General features: G+C 41.7%; 1 protein-coding gene across 2 annotated transcripts in view; it reads right to left on the bottom strand.

The window, feature by feature from the left end:
• Nucleotides 1-203: 203 nt before the first annotated feature.
• The window catches only part of arhgap36 (Rho GTPase activating protein 36), a 93642-nt gene continuing 76680 nt past the window's right edge, over nucleotides 204-17165 (bottom strand). For both annotated transcript variants that reach the window (XM_079579913.1, XM_079579914.1), the window contains exons 4-12: nucleotides 16540-16841; nucleotides 10364-10577; nucleotides 9178-9233; nucleotides 7487-7637; nucleotides 7262-7410; nucleotides 4763-4927; nucleotides 3248-3336; nucleotides 2956-3170; nucleotides 204-670 (exon numbers count right to left, since the gene is read on the bottom strand). In XM_079579913.1, coding sequence (XP_079436039.1) covers nucleotides 324-670; nucleotides 2956-3170; nucleotides 3248-3336; nucleotides 4763-4927; nucleotides 7262-7410; nucleotides 7487-7637; nucleotides 9178-9233; nucleotides 10364-10577; nucleotides 16540-16841 — 1688 coding nt within the window. In that variant the 3' untranslated portion in view covers nucleotides 204-323. The remainder of the gene's footprint in view (nucleotides 671-2955; nucleotides 3171-3247; nucleotides 3337-4762; nucleotides 4928-7261; nucleotides 7411-7486; nucleotides 7638-9177; nucleotides 9234-10363; nucleotides 10578-16539; nucleotides 16842-17165) is intronic.

Raw genomic sequence — 17165 nt, 5'->3', positions numbered from 1 at the left:
GAGAGGCTTTTTCAGTGAGAGATGGAGAAAGGGACAGATCCGAATCAACTTAGTTTTGTAAACTAGTAAACAAATATTGGGAATTGCAGCTGGTTTCGGGCAGTTTTTCAGATATTTTCGGGCTTGGGTTTGGCTGCTACACCTGGCAACAGAACAAAGTGCTGACACCATAGAAGAAGAAACAACAGCTACAGGATAAACTGCGTGAATGTAGTGAAATACTCTCTGACGAGGGAACAAAAACACAGTGTAAAGCTCAAAAGGTTGCACGATATGTCTCCTTTAAGGTGAGGGGAGCTGCATCGTCCCGTCTTTGTTCTTCATCATACCATCGTCTCGGACCCCGACCCCTTCCCCGTGAAAAAGTCCCAGAAGTTGCTGACCGGGGAGTTCTTGCTCTCGTCCTGCGGCGTCTGTCTGACCCAGATGTTGCTGTCGGTGGAGCCGCTCAGACTGGAGCAGCTGCCGCCCGGTCCTCCTCCTCCCCCTCCTCCCCCTCCGCTCAGGGACAGGCGCAGGGTCCTGCGGGGGTCCGGGGCGTCGGGGTCCGGGGCCGTGGTGCGGGCCCAGGAGGCGGAGCACGGGGGCGAGGGGTGGACCAGGCTCAGGAGGTTGTGGTGGGAGTGGAACTGTCGCATGTGGGAGATGGATTTGTCCGCGGGAAGGTCACCTGGAGAACGCAGCAGAGAGAGACGGGGACGTGAGTGGGAAATGTGAGGAATAAATAAAGAAAACACCCATTTTGTTTTTCACAGACTTAATAACAGTGTCAAACAGTAGTGTCCAGATGCTTTAAAGCCTGTATTTTACATTTTCAAATCCACATTGGTTTAATATCACTCTAACCGAACAGAGCAGTTTGTCGACCCAATCCCTTTGAATCTTACTGGTATTTGATTCATTTGCTGTAGCCTTGGCTTCAGATCTGTAATGTAAAACTATGTGATGCCTGTAGTTCTCCACTAGATGGTGCTGCAAACTTGAAAACAAACGAGGCAGAAGATGTCAAAGAAGGTCAGCACTTCACCGCCACCTACAATGAATCACACTCTTTTGAAAACTGCAAATGAGGACAAGGCGATATGGCCTAAACCCCTTAACTCCCACCTGAACCGAGCACATTTTCTCCAGTTTGGCTTTACCCCAGTCCAAAAGCTTCTGGAAAAAAGCTGTGAAAAGAGCAACAAAACTGAGACCAAAACAATGATGGAAAATGTGACAAAAAAGTAAAGAAAAATTGATGAAAAAGTGGCAAAAATGTCACAAAAATGTCACAAGAAATTGACAAAAAATTGATGAAAAAATGCCAAAAATTTGACCAAAAAAAAGACAAAAATGTTACAAAAATGACAAAAAATTGATTTAAAAAATTGACGAAAAAAGGACAATAATGTGATAAAAAGTTGACAAAAAATGACAAAAAATGGACAAAAAATGACCAAAATGTGACAAAAAATGTGATAAAAAATGGACGAAAAAATTACAAAAAAAACGTACAAAAATGAGTTGAACACCCAACAAGAAAAATGTTGGGGAATAAATCTGATGACGTGAGGAAAAAGATCCTCTCGGTTCAGGCGGGAGTTAAGAGGTTAAATCTCTGTCACGATATATAAATCTCTATCACAGACAAATTACTTAAAAATGCCAGCCTTACGCCTATTGGGAAGATGAAAGCAAAGATATTTCTTTCTTTTTTTCACACTCATTTCCTCGCAAATATGATCCAGCAGTTTACAGCCCTAATTAAATTTTACTTTTTAAGCAGCTGTCCCCGTGTTCTACAGTCAGAGTTGATGCTGCTCTGATGAAGCTGAGCAACATAAATTATATCATGTCCACAAGCATATAAATAAAGTACGATATAATAAAATAATATCGCGATAACGATATATGACACGATATACCCCCCCCTACTGCAAATGGCAGACGCATTTAAAAAGTATCAGCTTAAACCAATCAGCATCAAAATGAGTAATAACTAGGCCTGGGCGATATTGATGAAAATCTCTATATTTTTGGGACTTTCTCGATAACGATGATGCAGCGATATATTAGCAAATGGAAATATACAAAACTGTGCCGCAAATATCTTCAGTTGCATCGCTTTGTCGCTCAAAAAGATAATTGTCCTGAACAGACGACAAAAGGGCAGAAAAAAAACACATTTGTTCCCTAAAAAACACACACATTTTAATCAAGTTTATCCACAATTTTTCCCCCATCTGTTCTCCATTTTTAATCCTCCATTTCCCATTTTTTAAATAGATTTTCCCTATTTTTCCCCCCTAATTCTACCAATTGTTATCTGTTTCCCCCCCCTATCTTTTTTCCCATTATCCCCCCCCCTTTAAAAAAAATATAATTTCCCACATTTTCCTAACATTTCTTACATTTCTTAACATTTGCATATCTTCCACACTGCTATTTCAATATTATCTTGTAGACGATATATCTCCCACCTCTAGTATTAACCAGTGTTCATTTCGTGGACTAAAATATTTAGCCTTCATTTTAGTCAAAATTATATTTTTTACGACTAAATAAAAATGAAAAGGAGAGACTAAAATCATCCAGACTTATATTGACCGTCTGAAAGAGCCTCAGATCATAAGAAGAGGACATTGATTAAATATGATTACAATGAATATTAGAAATGCAAAGTCCATTAAATTTACTAAATTTACTTGCAATTTTAGTCGAAACTTAGTCTAAAACTAGACTAAAATTGAAGATATTTTTTGACTAAATCTGGCCTAAAATTGAATTACATTTTCTTCAAAAGACTAAAACGAAATTAAAATATGTTGTCAAAATTAACACTGATATTAACCCCATCTTAGTTGATTATCAAAAGGTGGTGACGTGTCTTGCCCAAGGACACAACCCCCTGACCCGCCCCCCCCCCCCCCTGACCCGCTCACCCCCCTGCACCCCCGTGCGCCCTGGCCTCACCGTATCTGTGCCCCTGCTTCTTGCGGCTCTGGTTGAGCTTCAGCACTTTGAGGAAGACTTCACTGGTCAGGCTGCCCTGGGACGAGCCGGCCTCGGGGGGGAACAGGGGCGAGGGCGGGGACAGGCTCCCGCTGGACGCCCCGACGGAGTCCAGGGAGGCGCCCGTGTCCCGCCGGCCGCTGGGCTCCGAGCCGTCAGAGGGGAGCCGGCTGCAGCTGAGGAGGAGGAGGAGAGCGGTCGGTGAGGATGAAGAACAAACATATCACGGGGCGGGTGTGGTTACCGTGGTTACCTGAGCTTCCGGCGCAGGAGGTAGTCGATGATGTCCGGGTCCGTCTGGATCAGGCTCATGAGGACCTCCTGCTGCAGCTCGGTCGAGACCTGGAACAGCAGAATGTGGAATTAACTAATGGAGCTAAAACTAAATCCTTAAAGGTCCTATATCATGCAAAATCGACTTTTTGGAGCTTTTAGCCATGTTGTTATGCTATTTCCTTATCAAAAACACCCCCAGAGTGGTTTGTGGCTTCATTCACGCAGCTCTCAGTAATCCTCCTGAATCCTGCTCTCTGAGCAGCTGCTCCGCCCTCTCCTGGTGAACGACTGAGTGTTCAGTTGTGTCGTAACAGCGGAACGGAAGTGCTCGACGTCTGTAATGTAATGTCTTAATTCTATGCTTACGGACGGATTTTCATTTGTAAAACAGCGTTTTCATTATTTCTGTCGTAAGAGAGAAACAAAGAGTAAAAAATAAATAATAAATAAATAAAAAAAGAATAAAAAAGGATGTGCCCGAGGTGCTTCCAGGTCAGCTGTGGCCAAAACAAACACATCGCGTCTGAACAGATCAGTCATGTTTGCGCTGCAGCTGTGAAGATGGAGCTCGTTATAACTGGACACACCTGTTCTTATTCTTAACTAACGATCATGTCACGGAGAAAAAGAAGCGCGTTTGGCTACGGGGACGGGAGTTTGTTCAACTTTTTTCAAGAAGAGGCCAATCGAAGTTTCTCCGGGATTCAGCGACTATCAGCAAAATATTGTTTTTCTGTGATTGTCACTGATGGATGTTTGGTGAACCTTCACCAGAACCAAAGTGGATTAACTTTTATAACCAACGCGAGTCCCACAATGTAAACAGCGATGGAGCAGAGGGTGAGTCAATCCAAGCGCGTGTTAGCTTGTGTGTTAGCATATTAGCTTGTGTGTTAGCATATTAGCTTGTGTGTTAGCCATTTATGAAGCTGTATTGCTGATGTCAACTCCGTATAACTGCATCGTGAAGTGACTTCACTTATTGCTGTTTATTTATATTACGGTAAAGTTGTATGTGCGGAGAGAGGGGGCGGAGTTAACTGAATCGAAGCGTTGTGTCTTCCGGGTTCGAAAAATACCTCCAGAAACACTTATATTTATCACAAAAATGAGTGCTCCATAGTGGTAGAGCTACAATATATCATATAAATGCCTATACTTAACTTTGGAATGGCTAAAATAGCAGGATATAGATCCTTTAAAGAGACTATGCGGAGTTTAAAAATGCTAAAGTGTTTTCCTCCCCCTACATGTCCCAGTCATGCGTAGAATGAGCTCAGACCTGTTCACCACAACTGCCTCTAAAATCCTGCACTGAAGTGCCGTCATGCACGAGCTTAATATAGAAGGTGCAGTTACACGAATGACCTGAGGTGGCAGTAGTGAGTATAAAATGGCGAACCTGCATCTACCCCCTTTAAATGTCATTAAATCAGATTTCAACAGATTTCATGAGAAGTTTAAAACATGTAAAGCTTCAGGTGGTCCTTACAATGAAGAGCTTCCTGTAGTTCTGGATGAGCATGAGCGTCAGGTTGATGATGGCGCTGCTGTCCTCGATGCCCAGCGAGTGAGCAGACAGGTCTCGCTCCTTCTGCAGAAGGTTCGGGCCGAAGATCACGGCCAGATTCGCCGCCGTCATCTTATTCCCCGGGATCTGCACACGGAAAGAGAAACATATCACATTATACATAGAGACAAACCTGCACATTTAACCATATAACATTTGGATTGGGAGATCGAGGACTTGCAAGTTTCAGTCAGGGGTTGATGTTGTATTTCTTCTTCTGCAGGACAGTTTTTGTCAAGAATGATATTTATAATCCTGTAGAACAAGACCAATGGCCGCTGGCTGCTCTGCTTTATGACCACGACACTGGGGGACGCCACTGCTCCGCCATTGCTGTAGTACCTCCATATCGCCACTAGGCCCCCATTGAAAAGCATTGGAGTTTAGACACCTTAAAAACAACTTTAACGCCTGGTTTAAATTTTTTCAACACTAGACTAGGCTAGATATTCCTCCTGAGATAACGCTGGGTTAATCACAATATATGAAACCAGGCTGGTTTTTGTAAGAAGAATTTTAGAAATCTGGTACTTAATGAAGGTCGGACTGTTAGCATTGGAGCAGCGCGAGCTACATGTCACGCAAGGGCCGAGTCTACGGTGAAGATCCCGCCCTTATGCCCTTTTTAGGAACATGCTTCGTCAGAGCTGGGGAGGAGGAGTCTGTAAATCCGCCACGAATTCCCCCATGATCGTGGTCATTATGGTAAACGGGGAGGAGTGAGCAGAAGACGTCCATTTGTTTTACAGTCTATGAACAAGACGTGCAAATTCCAACATGTGTAGAGGCAACTAAACAGCCCTATACCTGACTGTGAATGAAAGAGGAAGCCACGATTTGAATGTAATTAATCTAAATGTTAGTTGTGGTCCAAACTCATTCCTAACTTTCCTTGTGGTATAACAAGTATTTACAGGGGCGGATTAAAGGCACTTTTCACAACTTGCAGGGTCACTTTTCAGGGTCACTTTCACAGAAATGCAAGAAAACTCGCCTGCAGGTTCATAAAATTGTCCCAAATGCTTTATAATTAGACGCAGAAATGTCTGAGTTTACAATCTACTATAGCGCAGTATTTAGTGAACTGTAAACTCAGGAGGACAAAACAAATTCCATTACTAGAAAAAAATTAATAAAATTGTGCCTTTAACCTCTTAACCCTCGCTGTAACCGAGTGCATTTCCTACAGTTTGGCTTTACAACCTATAGGCCAGTGTAACGCCTCATTTGAAAGCTAAGACCAGCAAAATGGATCTAGGCTGACCTTTTTCCTTGCGTTGGTGCCGCGTTGTTGACTTTTATTTTCATCGCATTTTAGCCACTTTCTCCATAGTTTTTGTGTGACATTTTTTGCCATGTTTTTGTCACTTTTTAAAATGTTTTTTGGTCTCGTTTTTGTCGCTATTTTGATACTTTTTTCAAGAAGCTTTAAGATTTGAGTCATGACAAACTCGGTCCAGATGGGGTTTATAAAAAGATTAGACTAAAGCCTAACCTTTTCCAAACTTTCTTTTCAAGAAGCCTGATTTAAACAATGAAAGAGGAAGCCATTAAATTCAAATGCTAGTTCTCGTCTAAATTAATTACTAGTACGAGAAAAAAAAATCAGGTATAGTGCCTTTAAAATTGGTTGTAATCAATAAATTTTGTTGTGATGAACAAACCATGTGAGTCTAAATATAGTGGTGACCTGAGCATCAACTGAAACACACGTGTAATAAACTGAACAAGAGGGATGTGTGGCAGGGTCTGTGAGAGCTAGAAACGAGTTTCAGCTGCAGCTCACAACAACTACAACTGACTTTCAGGGTTTGAAATGGGATAACTAGTGCAGCTTTAAAGCAGAACTAAATAACTTGTTTACATTAATAAATCCTTTCCGTAGTCCCTCTGTGGGTAATACAAGTGTCTTTCATCTCTCCCTGGTGTCTCTGGCCAGAAAACCACAATTACAACTTGACTGCCACCGGGTCGGAGCCACCAATACACACTAATGGAATCACGAAGAAGAAGCTAACAGGCTAACGGGCAAAGCTAACTCAAAAATGATCTACATTGTGGAATTGGATGTACAATATCCCTCTCTCCCTTTGTCTTTCCTGTCAGTGTAGTATTTACTCTCGGGGGCAATTAATGAGTAAAAAAACACCTGCAGTGGCGCTTATGGCCTCTAGGGGCATGAGTTACTTAGTACTGCTTTAAGTAAAGTAAGAATTCCCAAAGTAACTGCTTTTAAGAAACGTTTTTACAAATAGCCTATGACTTTGAGTTAGCATTCAGAACACTGTAGGTTTTTATAATGTCATTTTGAAGTCAGCTAATGAGGAAAAGCCTGAGCAGGGGGTGTTTGTAGGGAGCTGAACCCTCTTTACATTTTCCATCAGCTGTAGTGATTTCTCAGATGGGGGGCGTGTTTCTGACCTCTTGCCCGCTGGTGCTGACCGCGTCCTGTGCGTAGCCCTGGACGGTGTGCAGCAGAGTGAGCAGCCTCAGCAGAGTGTCGCAGTTACACGGCGGCAGCAGGTACAGCAGCGTCTGCAAGAACTCCAGCTGGTCCGAGCCGCGGAGCACTGCAGGAGACGAGGAGGGGGAGGGGTTACGCACAAATAACGACGCCTTTCACAAACATATAACGCGGGCTCGTACGGTTGGTGTGGAGGAAGGCGGCGTACAGCTCTCGCGGTAGTAACGGGTCAGGCATGTCTCTGAGGAACTCCTTCAGCAGCGCCGCCACGTCGTGCACGCTCTGCTCCTCGTCCAGCTGCACGTCCACGCCCAGGTCGAAATCCTCACGTAACTACACACAAATATCACAAAAAAACACTTTAGTATATTGTAAACTCAGACATCTCTGCTTCTAATTATAAAGCATTTGGATCAATTTCAAAGTGACCCTGTAAGTTGTGACTTGTCCCTGTGTAGAACTGCCGTATTACAAATGAACCTCTTAACCCCCGTCTTAATCAAGCACATTTTCTCCAGTTTGGCTTTACCCAAATCTAAAAGCTTCTTGAAAAGAGCTTCAAAAATAACAACAAAAATTAGATGAAAAAGGGTATGAAAGTGCAACAAAAGAGCTACATAATCGCGACAAAATAGTGATTAAAATATGGCAAAACTTTGACCAAACTACTTTTAAAGCAGCACTAAGTAACTCTTGCTCCAAGAGGCCATACGCACCACTGCAGGTGTCGTAGCATGTTGCGTTTTTTTACTCATTAACTGTCCGTGAGAGTAAATACTACGCTGACAGAAAAGACAAAGGGACAGAGGGATATTGTACATCCAATTACACAATGGAGATCATTTTTTTCACTCAAATTTGGTTGTAAATACTGTTTAAATGGCGCTAGCCCACAGTTAGCTTTACCCATTAGCATGCTAGCTTCTTCTTCGTGATTCCATTAGTGTGTTTTGCTTGCTCCGGACCGGTGGCAGTCAAGTTGCAAACTTCGTGATTCTATACGAGCGATTGCTGTTATTCACTTACGCAATTTTCGCCGAATGTTTTGGTGAATGGTCGGCAACAGCTGATGCTTCCAGGCCTCTAACACGGTTTTCTAAAATGATAGATCTGTTGAGAAGCAATGTCCTGTTTATGGACATTGTTTTTGCCGATCATAGGATTTTAATTTTTAGCAAATATGAAAACGTAAAATGCCGACCACGGCCAACGGATGTGACGACATCGCGATTGCTCGTATTCTATTCTGGCCAGAGACACCAGGGGGCGATGAAAGACCCCCCAATCATCCCATTAACACTTGTATTACCCCCAGAGGGACTACGGGAAGGATTTGTTAAGGTAAACACGTTACTTAGTAAGTAAGTCGATATAGTAATTATCATGACAGCCCTAATTGAACAAAAATAGTAGACAATATGTCCCCGAAAAAGGACAGTCCCAAAACCAAGGCTTTTTATTCCTAATCTCGCCCAAACCGTCACGAAAAATGATCCTACTCCCCGAGAGCCTAAGAGTTTGCAAAATATCAAAACTCAAGAGTCTTCAAATGGTCAGAAGATACAAAATATAAAAAAACTCTCATTAAACATAATATTGACTCAAAAACAGAGGGGCCTGTGAATGGGGGGTCACACGGAGGTCATTTTTCCCGGTGGACCTTGAATCTCTCAAAAAAACAGGAAATCGTACTCAGCAGCTTTTCACACGGAGAGTATTTTTATATCTGAACAGGGAGAGGAATCCCGGACCCACCGCAGCACGAACACTTACACAACTTACTGTCCTGTTTGATTCATGCAAACTGCGGAAATGTGGGTATTTGGTTTAATGACTTAAACATTTGCATCTGAGGTTTTCAATCCGAACAAACCTGTCTGACTCGTTTCTTGGAGCTGCCCACTCTGAAGATGCCCACTGTTTGCAAACCTGCAGAGAGACGACAAAGCAAAAGGTGCTTTTTAAGACCTGGTATGAGTTGGATGATAACAGAAATGAAATGAGAGAAACACAGAGAGTTTAGGTTCCAGAAATGAAGCCTTGATAGGAAGTAATCAGCCATTTGGCACTTCATGATCAATGTTTCATGCAAAATCAACCTTTTAGAGCTTTATACCATGGTACAATGTCGTTCTTTCATCAAAAACACACCTGGAGCTGTGTTTTGAGCCGCTAGCGCTAGCAGCTGTTTTAGATCAATATTGCATTTTCTGACCAACAACGTGTAACATAGCAATTAAGATTTGTTTGACATGGTTGCCAAATACCTGACAAAAGCATAATACCCGCTCTTAAAAAGCATTCTTGTTTTATTTAGCATTTTCTCCGCTGGACTGGGGTTGTTTTACTGAGGCAGCTGTCCAAGCATGGGCTTCCCTTAGTTTCTCTGATGGCAATTTGAGCTGCAATTACACCATGTCTCCACTAATGGCGCTGTTTATCCCCATCCTGCTGCTGCTTTAGTGAGTCATGGTTCCCCATAATCTTAAAGGGATATTTCAGGATTTTTTGACATAGGGCCTCATTTCCTAGTTATCCAAAGTGTTGTTGATTTCTGGGGATATTTTTTTTGTAATTCATGCAGTTCTTATATTTGAAGAGTTAAGTGGCGCTAGGCTAGTGCATGTCTATGGTATCAGCTAGCCTGCATGAAAAACAGTCTGACCCGCTCCACAGTGCACCTGAGGCAAATCACTTATAAGGAATAGTAAAGGAGGCCTCTAAAGTTACTCTGTCTCTCAAGACACGCCCAGCCCCCATGGGAGGAAACTCCACTTGTATCCAGGGTCTGTCCTTTCGGTTCAGGGCCATAGATGTGACGTACGTCGACCAGTAAATCGGCCTTTTCGACACAGATTTCGCCCTGGCCTCTGTCAAGTTGAAAAGTTTAGAAATGTGAATGAAAATCTTCCTCTGTAAACAAAAATCTGCGCCCACTGCGGAAGGAAGAGGATGGATGGATGGATGGACATTACTTATATTAATCAAACTACTATGTATAGGCGACCATCTCATCTCTAAAACTAAACTTCGATATGAGTTTGTTCCGTGGGACTGACCGTGCGTCTCTATGTAGCTGCAGCATCGCTCCACCACACGCGGGACCTGTCGGTAGATGGGGTTCAGGCTGAGTTTGGTCTGAGTGCGCCCCCTGGAGGAGCCGTCCTGGGCCTTCTTCAGGTCCAGCTCCGCGGGGTGAGAGAGCTGCAGCGCCTCCAACAGGCGGGACTGACTCTCCACCAGGTCTGAGATGGAGTCGACCGACAGCCCGCCCTGAAACAGAGCAAATATTACAGTCTGTGTTGAATAAATCCCGCCGGGGCCCCTTTAATATTAATCCACGTTACTTAACAAGAGCTGGGTACTGATAAACGACACCAGTCTAGTTTTGAAAAAAAACGTTTAGGCTCTACTGGTATTGAAAAAAAAAATATATATATTAAATCTTTATATTCCACTTTTGATGCTGTTGATCGTCAACATTTAAAGTTGAAAAAATTTGAAATGACAAGTGGGGATAAAAAGAAGGGAAAAAAAGAGAAACAGTTTCAGGGATTTCTTTTTGAATTATATTGGGGGAAAAATAAGTTAAAAATATTGGGGGGGGAAAAATAGGGATATTTGGGGGTAAACGTCAAAAAAAAAGGTAAAAGTGGAGGGGAAAAAAATAAAAACTTGGGTTTTTCTGCCCTTTTGTCATTAAAGGAAGTTTCTTGGTCGTTTCACCTCAAACAAATGATACAAAAGAAATGCAATGGAAGGAAACATTATAATCTTTTTTTTTTTCATTTATTTGGTCGGGACAGTGCATGTTAATGAACATACATGGGTCTCATGCATGTAAACAAGCCACACCTGATTGTAGCCTTTGGGCTAATTTCCATCCGTCGTCCCCCATGCGAACTCTCAAACACACACTCATTCATCCTGGCCTATTGTACATGTTTTTAGTGGTAGGAGAAACCGGAGGAAACCTACGCAGACATGATAAGAACATGCAAACGCCACAGAAAGGCCCCGCCCAGGTGGGAATCGAACCTGGGAACTTCTTGCTCTGAAGCACGAGCGCTAACCATTGTGCCGCCTTATAGTTTTATACTACAAATAATTTAGAATAAGTGTCAGAAAAAATATCAAAAAACAAGTATTGTTAAAGTACCGGTATAAAAAACTAATGTAGCGATACCCAGCCATGAAACACATATATATATATTTACTGTCAAATTCAATGTTTTTCAGTCTATTTGTTTTGCAGACAAGGTTTTTCAAACAAAATGCTCTGAAATAAAAACGATAGTAGCTTTATATCCTAGCATTGTAGTGGTGGCAATCCGAAGGCTGAAATTAATGGTAAAGATGCAGTAAAGGTGTGAGGCAAAGTAAAACACACTTTGCAGACAGTCGTGTATTAAACAGATGACTTTGTGTGCACGATCCATCCCTGGCCGGGACACTCCCCCCTGTCCCGTCCCGTTACAGTGAGAAAGTGTCCCGTGTGAGGCGTGTCCCAAATGTAAACAGTGTCTCACAGCTCAGCGTGAGTCAGACGAAGTATTTGGACCGAGACCAATGGGAACGACGTGGCCTTTTCCTCCCGAATGTTACCAAAACGGAGGAGTTTATGCAGACAAGGCAACCAACATGTTTCAGTCTTACTGTATCAAGAAATGTGGATTACCCATTTATTAAGGCCCATAGTTGCAGTAACAAAGTAAATTTAGTTCTGTACTTATGTTATATATAATGTTATAAGTATTTAAGGATCTCTACCGCACTTTACTTCTTTCTATAAAGGCTCAAAAAGTATATATGTCCATGTGTTTTGTTCATTTTAAAAGCCTAATAATACACACTCCCGAACAGCAGGTGGCGCTGTGCAGATTTACTGTCAATAGTCACTGACTCACGACAAAAGAAGAAAGTTTGTCCCCGTCGTGTTGCCGTACAGAGGGAACTCCGGGCACAATTTTGACGTTTTGTATTTGTACTTTGAATACTTGCGTACTTTCTACAGCAAATACTTAAGTGAAGCAGCAATTTTAATGAAGAAATGTTGGGCAGAAAAGTTATTTTTAAGCTGCTGACAGGAAGTGACACAGATAGAGGTAAAGTTCCTTAGCAGTTTGACTAATTTCCAATTGATTTAACATGGTTGGAACGGCAACAGTTTAAAATAGTTTGCCTTCATCTGCTGTATGTCACTTCCTGTCAGTGTCCAATAAGGAAGTGAAACTATAAACATCACAAAAATGGCCAAACTAAAGAAAACCGGTACAATCTTGAGCAAAAATTGTGTAATGTGTCATATGCAGTAGTAATATTTGACAAGTAGTATCTGTACTTTTACTCAAGTACTGACCAAAACCATAGAAATCACAGAAATTCGCCATCGATTCCCGGACCTGATTTAAATTTCATGCCCATACAAACGAATACGGAAGCCAGATGCAATACTAGCGCATGGCGAGGTACATTAAGTCTTTTTCATAGTATTTATATATATAATTTTTATGGTTTCTATATCATATTGTACCATTACCATATTATAAGATAATGTTTAGTGACCATTTGATGTGTATCTGACCCACAGAAAGCAGAAACTTCACTGAATTTGAGTTAGCATTTAGCTAGAGGACAGTTTTAGACACTAATCTGTATCTAAAGTAAAAGGTCTGTAAATGATTTCTAACTCACTAGGCTTTGACCTAACCTAAGTGTGGTCGAACACAGCTGAAAACATCCAGATCATTCAGAATTTGTGATGTTTGATGGCTAATAATAACAGCTATAGGAAAAATACATTGAGCGGGCTAATGCTAATGGACTCTGAAAAGTCCCCCGCTTCTCCTTTTTATTTCTATGCCCAAAACTAGCAAGCGACACTCAAAAAGCCAAAGGTTTGCAACATGCTAGCTTAACGTGACCTCATGTTTAATCCATTATTATCATGGAAAGCCGTAAAGCTAGCAGCACAGTCAACATTCACAATCAAACACCTAGCTTACACCGTTGTGGCTAGTCTCCTGTTTACCTTTCATGCTACAAGCTAACCCAACAAAAACAAACTTCAACCACCACTTAAACGCATCACATGACCTTTTCTCTGCTCTCCTATTGGCTCTGAGGGTTTTGCGGCTAACCATGGTTTCAGCAGATGTCTAAGTGTCTGGTTTCTGGCTGTCATTACGGGCTTAAGCTAACGGCTAACTCCACAGCGTGTGAGTCGGTGAATTACAGGCTGCGTTCACCTCAGATGGAGAGGTCAGACCAATAAACACATGACTGGAGGCATAACTCGTGGCTCGGCTTGGAGAAAAAAGACACGTTTACTGCTGATAAAATAAATTCAACCTGTCAGATGTGAAAAACGATCGGGGAGGTGCACAGCTTCTTTATCAAAGCTACAGTACATCAACAAGTGTTATCTGCAGTACAAATAGTGCTGGATTTAAGGAGGGATTCTGGAGAAAAAAAAGGAATTTACGGCAAGAGGAAGGGCAAAAGTCAAATTACGGGAGACAGAAACACGTAAAGAATGAATTTGATAACGCTGAAAAGCCTGTAGGCGTCTTTTTGAAGGAGAAACACTGCAGGTGAATCCATTTGAATTGTAGATTACTGAAATAAATATGAAAAAAAAGAATGTAGCCTATTGCAATTTCTCTATCATTTTATGTTTTCATATAAAATGAGGCTTTTTAATCATAGAAATGGCTGCATTGTCAATTTCAACAACAAAATCTCAGTAATGCTAACAAAAACTAGCCTGCTAGCTCACAATCGATAAAAATGCTTTAGCTCATGATCACATGGGCAGTTTTATTCACAAACCACTGGATATTCAGTCAGAAAAAAAATGGTGGCATCACATTCAGGGGCTGAGACTGCCACTCCAAACGTGTGTGTTGATTGGCTAAGATTGACGTCACATGCAAATAATTTGCATTGTTACCGTCAATTTAATGTAAGACCTGTGTATGTTTGTGAAGGCTCTCATTCGTCCAGGAGGTATTCATTGTTGTGAAGCTTAACCCCTCAACTCCCACCTGAACCGAGCACATTTTCTCCAGTTTGGCTTTCCCCAATCCAAAAGCTTCTGGAAAAAAGCTGTGAAAATAGCAACAAAACTGAGACGAAAACAATGATGGAAATGTGACAAAAAAGTGAGAAAACATTGACAAAAAAGTGACGAAAAATGGATGAAAAAGTGGCAAAAATGTCACAAAAATGTCACAAGAAATTAACAAATAATGGACGAAAAAAATGACAAAAATGTGACAAAAAATGACATAAATGTATAAAAAATGGGCAAAAAAATGACAAAAATGTGACAAAATGTGACAAAAAAATTACAACATTTTGACAAAATAAAGAAGAAAAAAAGTTGCAAAAATGAGTTGAATACCCAACAAAAAAATGATGGAAAAAAAATCTGATAACGTGAGGAAAAAGATCCTCTCGGTTCAGGCGGGAACTAAGAGGTTAAATCATCTTGGGTTATACTGTTATGTTTGCAAATACCCAGAAACATGGCCGATTTCCATGGTAACAGTGACTTTAACGTACTATTCCAAACACTATGTTCAAAATGGGCATAATATGAGTCTCTCTGGTGAATTAAGACATTTAATTCTGCTTTTGAGCAGGTTTGGACTGTCTTGAAATAAGATATAAGACTCAGACAACCGCTCAAATCAACCACACCCAGTCTAGTCAACAATTCAAGCTCAATAGCAACTTTTTTTTTTGAAGTTGGCATTATGGTATAAAGAGGAAAAGGCCACACCCCTAGACTCTTCCTGCAATCAATCCCCGAAAGCAATACAGATGCAAAAACTCTAACTGCCTGTATGTAAAATCCTTTGTGGGTGTTGATGTTGGAAAGGTCTCCCTGACGATGTCTCCAACACATGGAATTGAATTGTAATCGCTCTGTATTGATCCAGGCCATCCCATGCTGAGCCACTGGAATGTGGGGAAAGCTGCCAGACTAATTGTGATCAGCACTTGAATGGCTGGCAGAAGCTTTTGTTCTCCAGACCAATTCACACCTTTCCAATGTACATTCCACTTCATGTAACGCTATTTAACTGGGATTTTCTGAGATTGGCGGTTAATTAAAGGGATATTTCAGGATTTTTGACATAGGGCCTCATTTCCTAGTTATCCAGAGTGTGGCTGGTACCTGGAGATATTTTTTTGGTAATTCATGCAGTTCTTATGTTTGAAGAGTTCCGTGGCTAATGCAGACTAACCATATAAATGTCTGTGTCCATAGAATAATTTTAACCATTTTGCATTTAAGATACCTTATATTTGAGCAGCATCAGCTTCATGGTTGTATAATCTATACAGCGGTGGAGTGATCTGCTAGAAAATAGTCCCTCAAAATGTGATCATTCATGTGATGCAGGTCAGTTATATTCCAAACATTATTCTATGGACACAGACATTTATATGGTCAGTCTGGTGTTATAAGTGATTTGCCTCAGGTGCTCTGTGGAGCGGGTCACACTGTTTTTAATGCAGGCTAGCTGATACCATAGAAATGCGCTAGCCTTGCATTAGCCTAGCAACACTCTGGATAACTAGGAAATAAGGCCCTATGTCAAAAATCCTGAAACATCCCTTTAAACTAATTAAACTTTGTCTTAGCATCTTTTCCACAACACAACTACCCTTTGGATATACATACTATATAGATACAGACGGCACCTCGTCATAGAAGGGGGCGTGGCCTCGCCAAGGGGGAAAATAGAATCTTTTGGGAAATGCACTTTTCCACTCTTTTTAGCCATTTTCTGGTGGAATATGAACTTATTTATCACATACAAATAAAGTGTAAATCGGGTCCATATGGATATTTTCTTAAAGCAGATTGTTCTGTAGAAGTGAAAAAACGGCAGTTGTAGCAAGCGCTAGCTAACGTTAGCATTATCCCGATGCTAACATGTAGCCTCATGTTAGCATTCTCCGTTTTTTTAATGTATTTATGGGCTGTTGAACCACTTTGCTCCTCCCCATGTCTTTGTATCTTTATTTAGTCGAAAACTATGTTCATAATTCAGCATTTGTTTAAGTAGTTTTTCAATAATTAGAGAAAGTTTAGATTTTTTCCCCCCTTAACGGTTTTCAAACATGACCATATATGGGCGATTCCGGAGATGCCGTCTGTATCTATACTGTAACTGCTGAACGTCTTCAAACCCTGTCATGTTTTGGTCATTCCTCTCACCCGCCTCTGGCCTCTCCCGCTGTTGTCCAGAAACGTCGGCGACAGCGTTTTGTTGTCGAAGAACGGGGCGGGCGCCACAGAGTTGGCGGAGGGCGACCCCGGCGCTCCGCAGAAGGGGGGGCTCATCAGCGGCTTGCTCCCGTTGAAGAAGACTCTCTTCTCGGCTCTGAACTTCAGCACGCTGGCCTCCAGGTCCAGGCAGTCCCTGCGGCTCTCCTTCAGCGCGTCCTGCTGCCGTTTGTGGGCGCGGTCGTTAGCGATGACCTGGGACAGGGGGATCCCGAAGGCTTTGGGGGCAGATTCTGAAAAGAAAAGAGGAGAAATTATTCATTGGTTGAAAACTAACCAGACGTGCACACACAGGTAGATTATCCCTTTTTTGGAGCATTGGAGGCATCTTTGAGGCTGTTGTATGTAAATGTCTGTTTGTATTGTGTATATCTCGTCTGTATATTGTCTAAGTTAATGTTTGCTGATCTTACCTGCCTGAGGACAATGGATGAAAATTAGCTCCTGTGCTAACTCTGGCATATTTACATTGATGCTCTTTGCTGACATGTTGATTAATATGTCAATACTGTCCTAATTCAAATAAATAAATAAATGTGCTTTCCATTATCCAAGGA

This window comes from Gobius niger (assembly GCF_951799975.1).
Source record: "Gobius niger genome assembly, chromosome: 21".
Lineage (NCBI taxonomy): Eukaryota > Metazoa > Chordata > Actinopteri > Gobiiformes > Gobiidae > Gobius > Gobius niger.
The sequence above is the reverse complement of the archived record's forward strand: the minus strand, read 5'-3'. Positions and strand labels throughout refer to the sequence as shown.